Source organism: Grus americana, chromosome 14, assembly GCF_028858705.1.
Source record: "Grus americana isolate bGruAme1 chromosome 14, bGruAme1.mat, whole genome shotgun sequence".
Taxonomy (NCBI): Eukaryota; Metazoa; Chordata; class Aves; order Gruiformes; family Gruidae; genus Grus; species Grus americana.
The window spans coordinates 1,800,363-1,820,735 of record NC_072865.1 but is presented as its reverse complement, the minus strand read 5'-3'; the positions used below and the strand labels follow the sequence as shown (position 1 = coordinate 1,820,735).

At 40.4% G+C, this 20,373-nt stretch overlaps 1 protein-coding gene across 5 annotated transcripts in view; it reads right to left on the bottom strand.

Moving 5' to 3' along the window:
- AFF4 (ALF transcription elongation factor 4) overlaps nucleotides 1–20,373 on the bottom strand; it is a 52,604-nt gene that overhangs the window by 5,959 nt on the left and 26,272 nt on the right. For 3 of the 5 annotated variants that reach the window (XM_054841696.1, XM_054841694.1, XM_054841697.1), the window contains 16 exons: nucleotides 17,932–17,968; nucleotides 16,419–16,467; nucleotides 15,060–15,080; nucleotides 14,445–14,499; nucleotides 13,574–13,611; nucleotides 13,044–13,206; nucleotides 11,583–12,500; nucleotides 9,253–9,341; nucleotides 7,415–7,652; nucleotides 5,466–5,563; nucleotides 3,639–3,702; nucleotides 3,273–3,409; nucleotides 2,792–2,863; nucleotides 1,961–2,054; nucleotides 1,133–1,176; nucleotides 34–257 (listed from right to left, as the gene is read on the bottom strand). In XM_054841696.1, the coding sequence (XP_054697671.1) occupies nucleotides 34–257; nucleotides 1,133–1,176; nucleotides 1,961–2,054; nucleotides 2,792–2,863; nucleotides 3,273–3,409; nucleotides 3,639–3,702; nucleotides 5,466–5,563; nucleotides 7,415–7,652; nucleotides 9,253–9,341; nucleotides 11,583–12,500; nucleotides 13,044–13,206; nucleotides 13,574–13,611; nucleotides 14,445–14,499; nucleotides 15,060–15,080; nucleotides 16,419–16,467; nucleotides 17,932–17,968 (2,341 nt within the window). The remainder of the gene's footprint in view (nucleotides 1–33; nucleotides 258–1,132; nucleotides 1,177–1,960; nucleotides 2,055–2,791; nucleotides 2,864–3,272; nucleotides 3,410–3,638; nucleotides 3,703–5,465; nucleotides 5,564–7,414; nucleotides 7,653–9,252; nucleotides 9,342–11,582; nucleotides 12,501–13,043; nucleotides 13,207–13,573; nucleotides 13,612–14,444; nucleotides 14,500–15,059; nucleotides 15,081–16,418; nucleotides 16,468–17,931; nucleotides 17,969–20,373) is intronic. The other 2 variants (XM_054841695.1, XM_054841698.1) reach the window with 1 other exon arrangement.

Below are 20,373 nucleotides of genomic sequence, written 5' to 3'. Positions count from 1 at the left end.
CTGATGTTACAAGCCACCTGTGCCAGCCCTTACCTTTCTGTTCTTTCGACAGTTGTTCGGCTTGGTCCCAAATTTCAGTGGCATAGAGGAAGTTGGACGTAACTTGGACGTAGCTGGCTGCCATCTGATGGATCCTCTGGGGGATCGTCACTGAAGACCCGCTCCCTGAAGGGTTGGCTGCCCCGGAAGAGTAATTTCCTGAATTCCCTGGAGACAGCTTTGGAGAGACTGGAGACGGCATACCGACAGGCTTGCTGCTTATTCGAAGAAAAATATTAAATTGTAAAATGAATATATATCTATGTACTTTAGGCACATCATGCTGTAAGATCCCCTCTAAGACCTCTCTTCCCACATCTCAGGGTGTGAGATGCTGAAGCGCTCCCACTTTACACATTAAGAGGTCAGGATTTGCCCTACAACAAATGAAACGCGTGAGCTGGTAACAACTGCTGAGGATCCTCCAACTCTTTACGTTTTAACTTCACGGCCAAAACCTAACCACCAAACCTCATCGCCTTTTAATTCAATAACATCTTAAAACTCATTGTTTAAATAAATGGAACCTTAAAGAACGACAATGAAAGCATTACAACTACATGGGAACTATTCTGCCATAATATTACACTTTCAGATAACATGATGCAAATCTGAAATGCCCTAAAATTCAGAGTAATCTGTCAAAGGTCCATTGGCAGGTTTTAAAGACCAGAAGTAAATTGCTATGCTATGGAACAGGCAGCCCTGAAAGTACCTGCAGCTGTCTGGGCTTGCAGCATTAACAAAGCTATTGTTTTGAGGGGAAAAAGCATTAAATGAAACAATAAAACTCACTGAGAGAAGTGACTTGTGTGTTAATGACACACTGAGCCCTTTTTTTTTTTTTTTTTTTTTTCTTTTTTCAGCAAGGAGTTGCCTGACAAACTCTGCAGAGCACTACCGCAAGCAGCGGTCTTCCAAGGTTTTTAGCAGTGTAATTACACAAACAACCGAATCAAAATCTATGCCCTCAGAACAATCATCCCGACACTTCAAAGAGTGAAAAGCTCCTCTTTGGGCACCTCAGGCACAGAGTTTATGTAGAAAACTAGCTATAAGTTGAGAAATACAGGTAACAGCTTTTACTGCTTACCTTCCCATGCCAGGTGATGGTGCTTGAGAATTATTATAGGAATTCTGTTTGGGGAAAAAGAAATTTGTCATCTGATTTACGTTTATACTTTAACAAGTTATACTTTATCTGGTTATTTAATTAGTTATTTTTGACCAAATTAATTTTTGTAGTTTTTCTTTTAAGCAACAATCAACATTTTGAATAATATCCCAGTAAATTTCTCATCTGCGACATCTTGATTAAAATAACTTTATTCAAAGGATGCGTCTCAATCTCCTTTCCCTGACAGCACTTTTAAATCAGATGCACAGGAATTTAGATAAATTCAGGGGAGTGGAGGATGGAAGAATAATAAGAAAGTAATTTAAAAAAATCACACATCCCATTGCAAACAACAAAAATCCAGAAAGACCAATTTGGTTTTGAATTAGAAGCCGGTGCTGCTGCCAGCTTTTGCGAAGGCTGAATGGCTGCAGCCCATGTAGTACAGCCCTGGATCCTGAATTCCCTTAAGCTTAAACATGACAGTGAAGTTTCAGCTTGTTCTATCTGCAGCAAGAAAAACATTTTTCATAAATTTAGCAGACTTCAAGGAGAATTTAAAGACGACAAAAGCTAGATCAAATTACTGATAGAGATCTGTCATGCTGGGACCAGCAGGGTTATGACAGCCACACTGTCTCTTCCCAGCTTTAAACTTTAATATACTTTCAAGGTCCAGTTCCAAATAGGGTATATTCCACATTCACACGTAGCTCTCTGAAAACTGGATTCAGGAATTTAAAGTGACGTAGAGCTTTAATTTGATTAGGTTTTAATATTCTAAGAAAATAGATATGTAATTACCTTCAGATGTTCAGTCAGGGTTTTAGAATATTTCAATGCACTTTCCTTTTTCAGTTTGAAAAGCCTTAGGTATAGCAGAGATTGACACCGAAGACTGACCAAAGACAGAATAACAAAACATACACAGTTAAAGGCAAGATTATTACAATGAGAAGTTCAGCAATCTAATAGGTGTGTTTTTAAAGCTTTCTCTGCCAACTGTCAAGTTGTAGGTCTATCAAAAAAATCCGTAAGCACCTTTAAATTCCCAAGGAAACAGAAGCATAACTTTGTGTGCCTTAAGCTGAAACTCTAATTTTCAGTGACCTTGCCAATACAACGTTTCCAGTTCTCAGCTTGGCAGACAACACGAAGTTACTTCCTAGACAAGGCTTTTGTTCATTTTCCGCCCGTGGCAGGCCATGCCGAGCCGAACGTGTTCCGCCACGGCCTCCCCTTGTTTTCCACCGGACAGCCCAGGGTTCTGGTCCTCCACGCCTGCTGCAGCCATTTCACTAAGCAAGGGGGCTAGTGAGAATTCTTTACAGCCAGTCCAAATTTGAACTTATCGCTGGATGAGTACGTAGGGAGGCCCTCCATCCTTTCTGGTGTTACTCCATACAAATCTAGTAATTTCCTAAATACTTCAAAGACTTCATCCTCACCGTCAACAACCCCTCTGCCCCAATTTACAGTAATCAGATATACAGCATTAATCTTTATGTACAGCCACGTGGAAAACTCACGTATTTGCTTCAGAAACACCTGACAACTCAGTGTAATGCATCATTTCATGCAGATAAAACATTTGAAATTAATCAGTGTACTGTGTTAAGTTCAGACTACACATACCAAAGCACTGCTAGCCTTTTATCTGCAGCCGTAGCATCCGGTGCCAAGTAATTCTTCAGTTTCATAGTGTATCTGCAAAGAAAGACATCAAGTAAACAATAAAATAAAGATTACAGTATCATTTATCAATCGCAAAATACTCAAATTGTTATGAATTTCTAGTTTTAACCGTCTTCACCATTTCAAGAACCTCTCTCAGACCCTAAACAAAATGCTGACTAGGTAGTAACTGGAATAGTTTTGCTTCTTGTCTGTTACGTGCTGTCGATAGACTTCAAGAGCCTTAGCAGAAAGGACCTCAACCTTCATGAAAACACTTTAAGCCTCAGCAACTGGAACAAACTGGTAAGTGATCCAGTTTTATTAGAGAATGATAAGACATTTCAAAAGCCAGTGGCAAAACTTTAGTAAATCTAGAGGCTCTGATGTCCAGACCTTTTTCCCACCCACTTGACTTTTGCATCCGCTTTGCCATGCTTACTTGATTAATTCCACAGTTTCTGAATACATAGGGAACGGGGACTTGGATTCCTGAGCATTTTTCTCCAATGCATTCCCACACTCAATGAACGACACGACAGCATCTAGGTAGTACACAGCCTTCTCAAACCTGTCAGACTGAGGAGATTGGAAACAACTTTTAAGGACAAAAACCAGAAAGGAAGCACAAGAAAGCTCCAGTAGAGAAGGGCAGCAAAATGGCAAAAGCAGTAAACAAACCTCAGTATAATCACAGAATCATTGAGGTTGGAAAAGACCTTTAACATCATCGAGTCCAACCATAAACCTAACCCTGGCAAGTCCACCACCACGCCGTGTCCCGGATGAGTATTGGGAATTTACTCACCAATGCATCTGCATTATGTTTTAACTTCTTCGCTTCTTGTAAATAATGATCAGCTGAGTAAGTCCTGCAACAGAGGACACAGATTTATGGGCTCAGCCCCACCCATACTGCGTTTCCTTCTATGACTGAAGCTTCTTAACACTGCCCAATTTTATGTTGTTTTTCTGTCTAACTCAAGTTACAGGAGCTACGCTATGATAAAACTGTTAAAAAAGTGGTTAAAATAATTAACTAGTATGATTAGTTCCAGTATGATAAAATTGTTAAAAATAGTTTAAAGTTAGTTTTCTAGTTTCAGGTAATTCAAAACAGTATTTCAAGCAAGTTGATAAGTACACATGACTTGGTTAAATTTATTTATTTATTTGATAGTCAAGCAAACCGAACGCTTGACTAACAGGGGTAGGCAAAGAAAAAAACCCACAAATTTGAGGATAAATTAATCCAGTGCCTCCACAACTGGCATTACTGAAGGTGTGAAATGATTAAAAACTATGGTAATAATACAAAATAAATCAAGATGCATTCAGGTGTTAATTGCTTTTGCTTACCCACCTAAGACAATCAATGCTAAATAACTTTCACAACTAGATGAGCAGAAGGTAATGATAAAAGTGTAATTATACACTTCAATATATTAATATATTACTATGAGTTGATTAAAGTTTGAAATAAATTCTCCCATCCACTCCATCTTACTTGCCTAAGAATTAAAGTTATTTAAAAATCAACATTTTTAACAGGCCACTTACAGGAAATTGATGTTGTAACAAAGCAACAGTTAATATTAAAAAGATTATATACCTACAAAATTAGTTCATTCAGCTCTAGGCCCAAGAAGACCTAAAACGTCTCAATCACAACTGTACAGTTAGAACACGTTGCTATTCCAAAACACGCTTACTGTTCCTCGGAGAGTGCACTCGTTATGTCTTCCTGTCCTTCAATATACATTCAGATTTTATTTTTTTTTAAAAATTTGATCTTATCTCAATTCCTTGGCCCCGTTTTGTCTTAGAATAATTACAAAATCCCTGTAAACTATTTTGTCCTAAATGATTGATAGCGTACTCTCATCATTCATCAAATTCACCTGACTTTTTTCTTTTTTTTTTTCTCTTTTTCTTTAAGGAATAACTATCAGGAGGAAAACACTGACCAGCTAGCTTGGACACTTTCAAAGAGTTCTTAACCAGGGAGTTACTTTTACATTTGGTATAAACACATTTTATCTGTAAAGTGAATTTAAAGAACAACAAAGAGAAATACTTTAAGAGCAAGCATTGTGCTGAGATTTGAATGTGTGTACAAGTGAAACCTAAAGTCTGCACAAGACGATAAAATATTTATTTTGTTTTCTTTCCCAGATATTTTCTTTAACCCCACAGGACTCAATCCCAATCCCACTCTTGTGGATCTGGAATTTCCAAACCAAAGGCTCCTCTCTGCTGTCAATGACCACAACTCCTGACCCTCAAGGAGAAGCGAACAGGTAGCAGTGGTGTCCTGGTAAGGTGAGAAGGACCCACCAGCATTTAAAACCAGAATCACCCTGAGTTATTTAAGCTACTGCTGGTCCTTTTCTGCTCGGCAGGAAGGCACAGGGCAGGCTACAGCTCCTTCTCAAGGCTTGTGCTGTCTGCTGAGTAACGGGCCCCGGGAGCAGTCAGAGCAGCACATCCCTGCAGGAACAACGCACAGCTCTGCAGAGCGTGAGCTTGTACCGAGCATCCTTTGTGAGGCAAAACTGCAACTCTCGCCAAGTTATCGGCTACGCTCCGAGATGCACAGCCCCACAAAGGGAAAGGTGCCTTTTGCTGTTCTTACCTATCATCAAAAGCAAGTTTTGCTCTTCTTGACTTTGAACCTTCTGTAGACTGAGCAGATGCAGGAGGGCAGTTTGATGAATTGTTCAGAATCTTTTCCTGAAAGGAAAATTGTTGCCAAATAATAAATGTAAAGAACTGTTACATCGTCTCTGTTTTCAAGAAAAGCATTTGTTGTATAAATGTCTCCCATGACTTCACGTGTTCTATGCGGTAAGGTCAGCTTTGCAGCTGCCTTAGCTGCCATTCCATAGACAGTAACGCAGCTTCCGCGAGGCTTTCACCTAACGCTGGTGCAGAGGAAGACGCAGAGGCTATAACCAAGATCCTTGCTCTAATACACCGGGAGATTCTGTGAGTCATAAGTGAACCTGTTCTCAGGAGCTAAACAGTATAAAACAACTCCCCAGCTTCATACGTGTTTTCCGCTCTCCTGATTTATCATCACTAAAGGCCATCCATACAGATGTATTTCATAACCTACATTTATCAGATTATTGCTAATCAGAAGGATCCTGGAGTTGCAGGACACCAGACTGGCACAGCAATGCACTATCTACCATTGCAATGCGGACGGAATAACAAAACATGCAGCGGAATGCAGGAAGAGCAGGTACTGCTTTGAGAAAGGCATGACTAAGCATATCTGAAGTATAAAACGATAAACATCGCACAAATTAACAACTGGCTTAGGGACATTTCTACACCGACGAATAAAGAAAGGGCAGAGCCTCAGCCTGGAAGGGAAATTCAGTGTCTATAGTTCCTGGAAGTGTCTTACGCAGCCACCGATATCCACAACCCTGCCAGGCTTCTACAGTCTCCTGGCGTTGGCACCTGGAGGGATACAGCATGTCTCCCAGCTCAGGTATTCACCGACTCCACCCTGATGACTAAGTTATTCTCTGCCATTGCTAATGTCTATCTGCTGCTTGACTCCTCCCCACATCAATTACTCGTCCTGAACATTTTTAGACTTTGCTTCTAAGCTTTTCCGAGACTGCAAATCCAGCTACCGAGGTTTAGCAGTTGCTTAAACCACCGGAGCTTCCACAGCCTGAGGGATGCTCTGGGGCTTTGCTGCAGAGCGCTCAGCCAGCCGCGCCAGCACCTGCAGCACGCGTTGGAATCGCAAAGACGAAGGTGAAATCCCTCCCAGTCAAACATACGCTGCTCAACAGCTGGCTATACAATCGAAACTGCTCATCACAGGCATTCAACAACGCACTCTCAGATGTCCTCACAGGATAATTTCTGTCCAGTAATACACATTTATATACTGATGAAAAAGCACGTTACAATTTAGTGACCTAGGGGTTTCATCTTCCTATAATACTTCTAAATTCCACCATCTAAATATCTTCCTAATCTAAATATCTGAAAAAACACTCTCTGCACCATCTTTCTAACCATGTTTTCTCCACTTCAACCAGACAGAACACTGTACATTCCTGAGCTGGAGTTCAAATAATCTTTCTGGGGTCCCACAATGTCATAAAATGAGAGCTACAGCTTCGCATCCCAGCGCTGAGCATGGACTGAGCTTCTGCTCTCCTGTAAAATCAGGACAAGATCTGTGCTTGCTCCGATGAGATAAGAGTGACCTCATTGTTCCATTTACTGTTGTGTAAACAGCTTTCAAGTGGTATTTCTTATTAACAAATTAAACAATAAACAAGTAGCATCAGTAATCAGAAGATGACTAAACACATTTCACTAATTAACATAAGAATTTGGTAGGAATAAGCATTAATATCCCACGATCTTTCCCAGGTTATTTTCTAATTTACAGACTTCCAAGGTACTTAAGCGCTACGACATGAAACCATGCATATCTAAAACTAATCACATTTTAACTTGAACTGCAAATTATTGTTCAGATCACACTGAGCATGTCAAACTGCAAAGCACAGAAACAGGTTCAAGGCGTTTACAGAATAAGCCCTTTACCTTGGTTTCCTTAGCACTGCCAGAACCCTTCCCCTCTGTCTTCTTTTGTTTAGAAGACGAGCTGCCTTTACTGCCACTGCTACTCTCCTTGCTGAGGTTGCTGCTGGACTTTAAGGTTGACGACTGACTGACCGTCCTCTTCCGGGACCCATGTTCTTGCTTGGAATCTTTCTGCAGGACCGGGGCAGCAGGAGACGGCAGTAAATCCTTCTCTTTAACAGTACTTGGCTTTGAAGACCTGGACAAAATGAACAAATTCAGGTTTGGGGTTTCTTTCCTAAAAAAAAAAAAAAAAAAAAAAAAAAACCAAAAACCCAAACCCCAAAAAACCCAAAACAAACAAGCAACCAAACCCAAAAACCCCAACACCACAAAACTTTTATTTTTGATTTTAAATAAATATTTTTTTAAACAAACAAGATTTTTATTGCTAGACATAGCAAAGCAGATATGGAGGAAAAGAAAGAGAATAATCATCTCGGTGAGTAGGTTTCTACGAAGCCAGATTGAACTCGTTTTCACCATTTTATTTGTTCTGACCTGAAAACACAGAAGACAAGTTCTAACCATAAAACCACATCCCTACAACAGTTCTTAAAAAAACCACCCTAAACACTTACAACGTAAGAAATTGATGCCAACGTCAGCGCCAGGCTGTCTGTTGCAGCCTAACAGCTCAGAAAAAAAGATGGTCCAGATAAATGTTCTCTGGAACCCGGGAAACTGGAAAGCTTTCCCAGCGTAGCCTCTTGTCTCGGCTGCCGAGGGTTACTGTGGACTAGTTTTGGCTTCCTAGAATTATTTCTACACATTATTGTTATAAAATCATATAGTTTCATCTAATTAAATGTCCTTCAGATAACTACACTGGCCAGCAAGCAAATATCAGAAATAATAGGTAAAAAAGCATAATTAAGATAGAAATGCATCCATTTGTTCTACGTCTGTTTCCTAACAAATAGTAAGACACTGTTTAGTCAGAACGGGCAAACAAGATTTCTAGCATCTGATGTGCTGCAGCTTCTCATAATTACTCACTACGCAGAAATATTTTCCATGGCATAATTACACCACTTTTCAGTTGCTTGGTGTGAAATAGCAGAGTTTTAAAAGGCAGTGGGGAAAAAAACCCACCACCTTACTCTTTCCTGCGGATTAACACGGACCAAGAAATAAAGCAAATAAAATCATAATAGCTATTACAAAAAGCATGGAAAATTACAGAAATATTGTACAAGTAAAAGCGTATTAAACAATGTTACTGATTTGCTCCTTCTGTAATACTTTGCTTTTGTGTCACTCACACTTTTCTTCAGCTAATCTATCAAGCAAACGTGAGGCTAAATCCATGGATCCAAACCTCACTGCTATCGGCTTCCCAGACAACGCCAGTTAAGTAATTCGTGCTCAGTTCACAAACTTGCTAAATGGAGAATTACCAGATTGGGCACAGATTTTTGCAAGATCAAAAAGCTAGATGCACAGCTGATTTCTCAACCAGAACAAAACCCCACTGTATATTAGAGAAAAACCAGGAAGCATCCATTCCATAACACACCAACCCTTCACATGAGGGTTTACCTTATTTCTGTTAAGTAAAACAATTGTCCTTGGCCAACAGTTTTGGTTATGGGAATTAATTTCTACCAACTACTAGTAGAAACTCTGAAGTAAAACCATCTGAAGGGTAAGAAGCCATGAAATTTAACCCATTGAGTAATAATGAGGAGATACTTTGGTTGGGGGGGGGGGGGGGGAGAGGAGGAGGGGAAAGATGGGCACCCATCTCCTTGATCACCCTGAGCCTTCAATGTTGAAAATATATCCAAGATACTCACTCCCTACTGCTAGAAGTCTTGTGTCCTGATGGAGCTTTTTCTTCCAGTTTCGTTTTCTTGCTTTCACTGGCTCTGTTTTCATCCTCATTCTGAATAAAGCAAACGAAAAACACATCTAGGCAAACGTCCACATTTACAGCTTCACCGAGAGCGACAGTGTTTCACATTAAGAGATTTAATTTAGCAGGCGTTTTGCAGTGTACAGATATCTACAGACCACAGAGATTCCCTAAAGCATCTAGTCTGTATCAAATATTTGAGCACACCCTGGTATTGGAACATAATGAAAAACAAAGTCTGGCTTCTAAACTACCAACCTGCATAAAAGAAGTAGCAGCTAAGTTGTTCATTTTAGCACAAACATATTATCACCATGAAATACCAGAAAAGTCTGGGAAAGGCTTCGATCAGAGATCAGGAGACAGATTTTATGTTGGGAAGCCTAACAGAGGTGTCACGAATGCCATAAAAAAGGTGAAAGTCTTGCAGTCTATTAAAGTAAGCTCAGAGATGGTGAGGACTAAATTTTATCAATTACATAAATCATATCAATTTAATTCTAGAGTCAAAGGATTTTGAAAGAGAATTTCTAAGCTGTCTTCAGCAAGCACTGAAGTATTAATGCAGTGAATAAAATGGAACGTAGGGCCTCGCAGAACAAGTCATCTGCTAACATAACCCAGATTCAAACCCAAAAGGTTTCATTTTTGTTACTCTGACGCTGCAACCCCGAGCCTTGCGAGCAAGGAAAGACGTGTAGAAATCAAGTTGCGCACAGAGCACTCGCAAACCTAAACACTGGAGAGGTGGGGAAAAGGGGTTTTTTCCCTTAGTTGCCTCAAACAGGCTTGTGTCTTCTCTGGCACGTACCAGTAAGCATCAGAGTGATCTGAGGATTCAAACCAATTAACAACCAGGCTATTTACCGGGATAAAGCCTACATTTAATTGGTCTTACCAAAGCTTTCTGGTTTAGATGTGAGAGCACAGATCTCTAATGCTGTAACTCCAAATGTGGACTGAAAGGTGTAACTGGTCAAGGAAACAGAAGTCAGTGTATTCAGAGCCACTGGAACATGTGAGTGTGTTCCATGAACGTTAGGAATTATCTAGTAACGCTTGCAAATAATAATTAGTCACTGTACTGGCCTGAGTTATTCCAGTTCTACAAAAAAGCTCATACTTTCTCAATTTCCTTATCCAGAGGAAATAAGAACCTTAGGAACAGCACAGGAGAAACCCCTGTTTGCAGTTACATATCAAGTCTCCTGGATGACACTAATTTTAGTAAGTAACCAAATTTACTTAGGTTGCTCAGTAGGAAAAATGGTTTAACTGAAATTATCTATCTCCTCTGGAGAGTCAAATGACTCTCTGGATGACATCATATAATCCTCTGACTCCGCATGTCAACAAAATCTTACAACCACTGCCAAATCCCTGTCAAAATGAAATTTTCAGAATGAAATCCAGAGTAGCATGGCAATTTTTGAATCCCCGAGCCAGGGCTTCACACTCCTAACTTCATGGAAACCAGACATTTATAAAAACTCATTGGATCACTGAGTCCTCTTACAGTCGCAGGTTTGCTCTTTGTACAGTCAGTCCATTTTCTGAGGTGTCTAAAAGCAGTTTAAATTACACCAACTGCTTCTTACCATTCCCCCTACCAAGAGTATTACTTCTATTCAGCTCCCCCATTGATCCCTGTCCACTTTACTGCCCCCAGGCATTTCTGCTTTTTCATTATAGGTGAAAAGATGAAATACTTTTTTGGAAAAGATTAAATATCATTACGGAGAGATCCCTGCGCTCCCAGTAAAGCAGCACTCCTGAGATTAGGGTTCCTGCTGCTGCCATGCCCCAGGCCCATTTCTGCCCTGGCAATATGCAATTGCATGATTCACTGGTTCCAGGAGCTGATCCAGCTGAAAACTGGTTTGGGTTTTTTTGGGGTTTTTTTTGGCCAGGTGAATTTTCCATTGGATCAGCTGCCTGAGCAGATCGGGGGGAGGCAGGGGAGGATGCAGTGCTCAGAGGTACAGACGCTGCGCTAGCTCCACGAGCTCTAGCTGCAGTGCTAACGCTCCTACAGTGCGACCTTCTCCCTTCCCCCCTTCACGCCAAAAGAAAATCCCAATAGTCTCTACTGTAACAGCACAGGGATGATCGATGTGTTCTACACAAAACAGCTAGCCAGGGTCATCTCTAAATCGCTCAGAGTCACTACACCGAGGTGTGACCTGGGCTGCTGGGCTACACGCCTGACACGCGCAGCAACCCACGAAGGGGCTGAGATAACAGGTAAATCTCTGTCTGCAAAATGATCACCTGCTTATGTTTCCTTTTGCCTTTTGTAGAACTTTTGTCAGATGGCTGCTTCTGGGATTCTCTCGCGTGCTTCTCTGGCACGTTTTTCTTTTCCCCTTTGGGTGCGTCAGCATCCTTGTAAGGCTTCCCTGGTATTCTTGATAAGAGGCTCAGGTCAATCTTCACAATAAGTGGGTACCTTTCATCAGGATCACTGAGTGGTGAAAGAAGCTCTTTCTCTTCCATAGGAGAGAACATTCTTTGCCGAAAAAAGCTGTCATCCTCCTCCATGGAAGATTTAACAGGAGTCCTATTGCTCTCAGAGTATTTGGGTGTTTGTGATGAGGGAGGCAGGCTCTCGTTTTCATCTGAATCAGAGGATGAGGTATCTGTTTCTATGAATTCCCTGGATTTCTGGGCAGATTTGCTTGAAGCCTTGTATTTCTTTTTCTCTGTTGTAGGCCGAGGGGAAGATTTGGGCTCTTTCTTTATATTGGGTTTTCTGGAGCCTTTTGTGGCTGCCTTATGCCTGTTTGAAGGTATATTTGTTGCCATGTCTACTGGGGTTTCACTTTCTATTTTAAGACCTCCTCTAGGCTCCTCAACAGATGTCTTGTCTGCTTTCTTGGGCTGCTTTTTACCTACAGTCCTCCTCTGTGTCGAGCTGTCACTCTGGGCAGGTGATTTCTGCCTGCCGCGACTGCTCTCTGAGCCCTTTTGGGTGGGTTTGGAATCTCGCCCTGGTGTGGAAGAAATTGAATCCTTGGATCCGCTTTGATCAGCATACCCGCTGCCTGCCCCCTGATCCCGTCCCTCTTTTTTGTAGCCTTGGGAAGATGGGATATTGCTGTCCACGGAAGAAGCTGGTGAGACTTTATGTGAATTAACTTTGTTCAGCCAGTTATCCAGTTGCCACTTGTTTGTTGGTGGTGGCTCTGGCTAAAAACAAATGAAAAAACAGCATTAGATAAAATATTTCACATTTTTCGCATCTCTTCCACAGGATAGCTGTCCTATGCTGCACGCCAAAGCAAGAGGTACACGAAAAACCCAAGATAAATAACAAATGCAATATAGGCTGATGAATATAGGCACAAATAACAGCTCTCATTTTCCCTTCATCTGGAGCAGCTGCTACCAACAGGCAGGACTTGCTGCCATAGCTTTCCAGATGAAAAGCCCACCGTTTTTCAAGCTACTGTTACTATATCTAATTTCTGCACTCCAATAGATAATTGGTGGTAAAAATCACCTCCCAAGTCAAACATCAAATGCGTGCTTATATAAAGACTCGTTACTGTATCCAATTACAGGTACTTCAGCAAAAGAATATTCCATCTTCACGGTGATCCCATGGTTGTCAGTCTAACTTTTTTTTTTTTTTAAACAGTTTTGAGAATTTAATGAAATTTTTTTCTGCTTTTAAAACTCAGGATTAACTCCAAGCTAACGAAGACAGCCCTAATCCATGTCAAATCCTACCTCTGGGGATGCGCTCTGTGATGGTTCATTAGCTTCACTGTCACTGGAACTGCTTTCACTTTCAGAGTCAGATCCTGAACTGCTTTCAGATCCACTATGGCTGCTCGAGTCATCCCTTGAATTATCTGCTCCTTCGCTGTTATGCTGCGAAGGTTCAGAATTACTGAAAACAAAAATGAGGAAAAATAAACAAATGCTACCCAAGGCACAACTATATCCTAGAAGTCCTTTCATTAGAAAGGATAAGATGTAATATTTTAATTAACATTTACTAGAAAATTCAGCATGACTGAACACAGTTTACCCCAGAAACAAACAACAGCCTTTGTTTTTTCCTCCCTTACCAAAGTGGTTCGTGTAATTTGCAGGATATACGCTATTTAATCACTGATTAAATTCTAATCGTCTTTTGCTTTAACACAAGACAAAAGACAAACGTGGAGTTTAGAAATGAGATCAAGTCAAAAGTGCTGACTGGACTGAATATCACCCCTCTGCTTCCTATGCTGCAATCTTCCAGGAATGCCTACCTTCCAGGCGTGCTCCTCGGCACTGTCTTATCGCAGTCCTGCAATTAAGAAAAAGAGCATGAAGCTTCTGGAAGTTACTTTAGGATTGTGTATACAATTAAATTGCAAAGCATCAATTTAGAGCCTTTACATTTTTTAAATTATTAAGCCTGAACAGCATCTTAGTTCAGTACTTGCAGCAGTTTAAATTTGTCTGCATTATACAGAAAGGAAAACAAATCAGAGTTTTCTCCAAGTTTTCACCACAAGTACTAGAACTGGGAACAGGAAGAAAAAAAAAAAAAAAAGAAGAGGAGCGTGGGTTACTGCTGGGTAGCACAGACGAGTATTTTTAATTTCGCATGCTAAATGCCATTTCTGGCAGAAGCTGCACAAAGTTAGTATTGACAAGGAGGAAAAAAGAGACTTTTCAATAAAAACAAAGGTGCTGCTACACTCCCAGTTACAGGTACAGTATCCCTTATCACCCCAAACACAGTCCCAAGCGACTAATGCGCAGAGACGTTCCTACCATGGGCTCTTTAGCCAGAGTGGCAGAACATGAAGGGTTCTGCTCTATCTTTAAATGGCAGGCTGTTACATATGTTTTAAAGTGCAGTACTGCTGTTTTGTGTTCAGAGAAAGCCCATCTGAAATCAGCAAACCGAGATTTTCTAGATAAAAGCATACCGCTTCCACAAAACAGATGATTTTTCCCCAAATTTACATTTAGGAATACCTGAGGTTTGTCTAAAAACATGCCATTTGATTTTTGTTTCTTAATCATAACTCTCCTCTCAAGCTGCTCAGCTGTTAGAATATTGAAACTGCTGAATTACTGAACTGTGAATGCATTTGCTATGTTTTTTGGAGACTGATTTAATGAACGTACCTGCTCTCCATCGCTGTCTTCGCTACTGCTAAGTTTTAAGTCATCTTTCAACATACTAAGCAAAAGGGAGAAAGTGAGACAAGTTTTTCCACATACTTTTAATTACTTCCAAAGCATTCTTCTATATTTCAACATGCTCTTGTTTATACTACGAAGCAGGCTGCGTGGGTGAACTCCACAAGATGCCATTCTAACATTTAATGTTTAAGAATAGTGAGTTAAGTCATTCTTTAGAGAAGAATAAGGACTCTAGTACTTTGACTCCTTAGTCCATTCTGTTAAATTTAGAAAGGAAATTTGACACAATTTACTAACGCGGGAGGAACTACCTTGGGTATGTTCAACTTCTTATACACAATGGCCAAGAATACTGTTTTAAATAGAAAGCCAACACTAGTGGCTGTTTCCTGTCTCGTGGCAACAGTGCAAATGTTCTAAGCCATAATTATTTTATTAGTATTCAAAGCCATAATTATTTCTGGTAGTCACACACACACACACGCACACTATTTCACAATACTGAAAACGTGTGAACACACTGAAAACATATAGCAGGGTACAGGGCCTTTGTGCTTATTGAAAAACACCTTTGATTACAAAAATAAAACATCTTACTCTGTCTGGTTCGAGTCACATCTGGAGAAAGAAAATGAGAAAGGATTAAAAGTTTAATACTTCCGGGTTTCATAGTACAGCTGTTCTGCTGATGATCTGAAAAGAAACACCAGCCTCTAGGATCTAGTTCCCAAAATATTTTTCATTGCTATCCCTTTACAAAAAATGCATTTATCTCCCTTTTTATGTTTTTTGACCAGACCACACTCACTTTTTAAAAAAAATTACTTAAAATGGTATTATCACAGTACACATCATCTCAACTTTCTCCCCGCGCATCCCAGTTCAACACATGTCCAATGCCACCTCGCGCTCCCCAGCGCTGGAAATACCACAGCTCCTGCCTAGCGGTCTATAGTGCTACGACTAAAGCAAAGCCAGACGGTGAACTTGTATTTCTACCACTTGTTGAACTGGCTGCATATGAGCATCTTCTTCAACTAAGTGGTTTTGGGAAACTGACTGTGAGGCTATAATAATTCAGGGGGTTTTCTTGTTCTATTCCCTTCCCACAGGTCGCGTGCTTTTTTATCTTGCTAATACTGTAACACGCGCACGGACAAACAGAAGAACTAGACTTCATATGGTGATTGCATCACAACAAATGTTAACGTAGATAACGAGTTTTCAGAATCTACAATCACTTTTATTAAAAATACAATCAGCTGGCAAACCTTTATTTTCACGGACATACTTGTTTGGAAAAACTCATGGACATATTTGTTTGGAAACAATCTTTTAACAGCATATAAGCAATTTTCAGGTACTTTCAGGACTACAGCCATCCAGTCGCTTTTTATTTTTCCTCCCAGCTGCGTGACTGACAAAGTAAAATGTTGGGTCCATGTGAATAACTAATAGAAACGGTTGCCAGCAGTTAAGAGACTGAGTAGAACGAACGTAACTAGATCCCAAACGCAGTTTGGTGTCTCCTCCAGTACAAACCAGTCCCTCCTCCTGTCTATTTGTGCAACTGCTACAAGCTGCTTCCAAGCTGACAGCTCTGCCACGCACACGCTTCAGTCCCGTCCCACCCTGCCCGTTCTTAGGTGCCGACACTTTTCTGGTTCACAAGCCAATTCCGAGGTCCAAACTCTCACACACCTATCCTGACAACTGACAAACAGGGGAACAGAAAGGCAGCACGGTGTATTTGTTATTCCCTCCAACGTGCCGTATGTGATCTATTGTCCCAAAAAACGGTTGCTTAAAAATGATCCCCTTTTTCTGCCAGTCAAGGAGAGGTGTGCTAAAGAGTCTGTGCAAGACCTGACACATCCTAGTAAAAGAAACAGCAATTTTCCAAGCCTCTTAAAATTCAACTGTTGTTTGAGAAACGTTTTCTCAACAGCCACTTACGATTTGGATTGATGACCATTGGATGTTTTTGATGAAGGGTTATATCGTTCTAGAAGAAGAAAAAAGAAATGCACAGTTGAAAACTCAGCCAGCAAAATAAGTTACTCTCGAGTTACCAGAAATACACGGTCTCAGATAAACCAAGAACGGTTGAGTAGACGACGAAAGAACTAACTAGCTGACGCCAGGTACCATCTCCCACAGACTGAAGGAGTGAGTGGATGCAGAGACAAAATACTAAACACAGCAAATAATTTAATCAAGAAAATCCAGAAAACTATTTAAATCATTGCTGTCTAAAACAATACACACTCAATTTGGTATTAATGGTGTGAAAACCTGTTTTGCTTCTATCAAGATTAATCTATTGCCTTCTACATGCAGGACACAGGACAAATCAGCCTGTCAAGCTCTGACTTGTTTCAGCATCCCTGTTTATAGGTGGATGAGCAATCTTTAGATCCAGAAACCAAACTCAGAAAGCAATTCTTACAATAGGAATACATACTGACATAATCTGCTTTTTCCTTCCCTTGCTCTAATTCTGGCAAATTGCATAGTTCTCCAGAAACAAGAACTGGGGCTGTTAAAAGTTTCCCAGAAAATTCAAACAGGAGTTAAAAACTGGTTCTGTGTTTTGACTAACCTTGCCTCTCCATTTACACACCTAAAGACCAGTTGCTCCTATAACATAAGTCTACTGTTTAGCATTATGGAATTAAGTTTTAATTTGTTTCTGTAATTCCCCAGTGTATCAGCTGTTTAGATTAAGCTGCTTGTGAATATCTAAGAATAAACCATTCTTCTTTTACTATTTAATCTGCTTAATCACTTCGAGAAGGAGTGGCAAGACTTTTGGAAGGTAACAGCACGCATCTAATTCAGTTCTACCCAGTATGTTTCCTGTGTTAAATTATTCATTTCAGTAACGTTCAAAACAACAATACAGTTAAAGGGAAATAAAAGCTGCTTTTGTCTAAAATCTGAAAATGTTTCTGGAACGAGAAATTCAAGGATATTGCTAAGTATATTACCGTATGAGTTCCTGACCAGTTCTCTCTCTCGATTTTAAAATGACAACGTGTAAACGAACAGTGAAACTGCAATGTGCTTTTTCTACTGAAATATAAACATAAGCACTACTTTGGTTTCTAATATGTCCCCCAGCAGGGATTTGGATTTTTTAAAGGGTGTTTTGCTTTAGTACTCAGCTATTTTCAATTAGATCAACCGAGAAGGCATTTTTTCGAGAATTAGAAACGCGACAGTTTTTTTTTTCCTAGAAGACAGTAGCAACCTTGCAACTCAGTCATAACTGTGTAGATCTCAACAAGAAATGCATTGTTTTATAGGCTAAAACTTGAGAATGTACAGAAAATGTTAACTTAGACTCCATCCTACGACCAGTCTGGAAAATCTCATTCTCTAAAAAGCATGACATCTTAAGAGAGACTAAAAATACCAAATCACAATGAAAACATTAAACACATTACAGGAAGTTTCATGTACTTACTCTGTTCTCCGGTGCCAAAACTGGACTGTTGGGACTCCTAAGGGAATAAAAGATCACAAGTGGTTTTTCCACTGCAAATTTTAACATATCAAAACCCACGCTGCAATCAAGATATTCTTTCCACTTAGAGGATGGCACCTAACCTCTAAAAAAGGGAAAAACCTAACAAAAAAAGAGAACGAGTGATTCTTTACCTGGGCCCCAACCCGTGTCACCAGCCGCAGCGGCCCCGCCGGCGCAGGGAAGGAATGCTTCCCGCTCCTCTTCCTCAGCTCTCCTGCTTGCTGGGTTGTAAAAGCGCCACGTGCAGTTGTACTACGTGATAGCTGAAACTCCCAAATCCCTACGTAACTTCCATAAATCCCATCTTCATGCATGCTTAGCATGGAGAGGAACCGCTCAGTATGTTTTTCTTTAACTTCATTATACATGGAAAATCTTTGCTGCTAGTTTTATGTATTTTCATTCAAATTATTTTCTCTGCATTTTTCTTTTTCAGACACATACAGCATCACGGTGGACAAGCAATGAGTATAGTAACAACCTATCAACAACAAAAAAATTGTCTTGGCTACAGAGGAGTCCAAGAGACAACGAAAACTCAAAATCTGAAGAGCTCTGCACACTGTGCCCCAAACCCCTTCTCGCCACGGCTGCATGCGAGTAATGCTGGTAAATGCAACCCGGCACGGGTGACCAACACATCCCTCATTCCCCCATCTGCCAGGTCTTCATGGAATCACAGAATTCACTTGTGCAAAAGCCAATAAACAATGATATGTAACTGCTTTGATTATACACCAACCTGTTACCTATAAATCTAGCCTTGAAGGATGAAGCCTTGCAAATTTTAGCTTCAGTACTCCCATTCCAGAAAACCCAATTCTCTCTCCCAAAACACAGTACTTAATTTTTTTTTTAAAACATTAAAATATTGCGTTAACAAACAACTACGCAGAGTTACTGAAAACCTACTTCTAGGCTAGAGTGCCATTTTAAAATAGGACCTTCCCGACCTCGTTTTAAAATGAGGACAAATGCTGGCCCCATAAATAAAAATTGAAAATGTTTCACTCAACTCAAAGTTATACACACACTTTTTACTTAAATGCTCTGGCAATGGCAAACCAGAGTAACAATTCAGCAATGAAATCCAGGGGTTTTTTCCCTCTACCTGTGAATCAGTCTTCCCAAACAGCCAAGTCAGTGACATGCAGCAGTTGTACGTGCAATTCACAAAATCAAATTTTTAAGCACACTAAGGCTTTACACAGCAAAGCACTCTTAGATATTTCTAATTTCCCTTAACTTTTTATTTCAAAAGTGAAAGCAGTTGCAATAATGCACTGAACAAGTATTTTTTTGATAGGGAACTTTTCTTGTAAGGGGTTACGAATGCCTCTAATCTTTACTAATTGAAAGAAAGAAAGGGACAATAAAAATAAAATTAACCTATGTTTAAAGTGCAAAGTGAAGATGAAGTTGGAGGGAAGCCTTGTGACTTCAACAGAAAGCAACAGCTACACTTCCTTCAAAAGAAAAACTGATTTTTATCTTTTACACAGGTACGAGGAGTGCAAGTGTGATTCCCTGACTGCCTTTTCCCACAGACAGCTCACACAAGTTGACAAACCGTAAGTCAAAAAAGTAGTAAAGACCACGGAGTAATCAACCACCACATCTACAGAGCCACTGCACTGGGGTGAGCACCAGATGAGGAACTGGCACCCTTTCCTACCAACGCACGTATCACACATTCTGCAGAAAGCACCTCCCGAATTGCTCACTTTAGTCAACTTCCTATTTCCAAGGCACAGTGCAGTCTTTCAGTTAAATGCACTTTAACGAGGTGTTACGTTTAAATGTGCAACTTTTTCCAACTCTCTTGCCATCTATTTTGTCTCTGAAAACATATTTGTTTAAGAAACTCAAGAGATCAAAAAAAAAAAGCTGTACTTTCACCTCTGAAGTTATTTATAGCAGTATCTTTTAAAGGTCTACTTCAGAAAGAAGAAATTAAAAACAACTTAAAGGAAGGAAACCCTTTTAACTAAAGCATAATTAGATAGTGAGGACACTTAAGCAGGAAACAAAAATCGCAGCTTGTACTCAAACACGAGAACTGTGGAGAGAAAAACACTCGCCAGCTGGATGGAACAGCAGTCGGGTACCGAATTCTCATTTGGAGGCGACCAGCTTGGCTGTGGTCCCAGCTGTGGTGCGTGGGACCCATTTCCATTTAACGTTGGCAGTCTCGGGTCAGATCTCAGTTTTATTTCTTGGAAGAAAGTTTCTGCACCACAGCGAATCAAGGGACTCGACTGCTGGCCTTCTCGGTAACCCCAGCACAGGGCAGATGCTGAACGCACCTGGAGACGGGATCCAGCTCTTCAGCGATGCCTCTAGGTCACTGCGCAGGTAGGCAGGTACAAAAACTGCCAA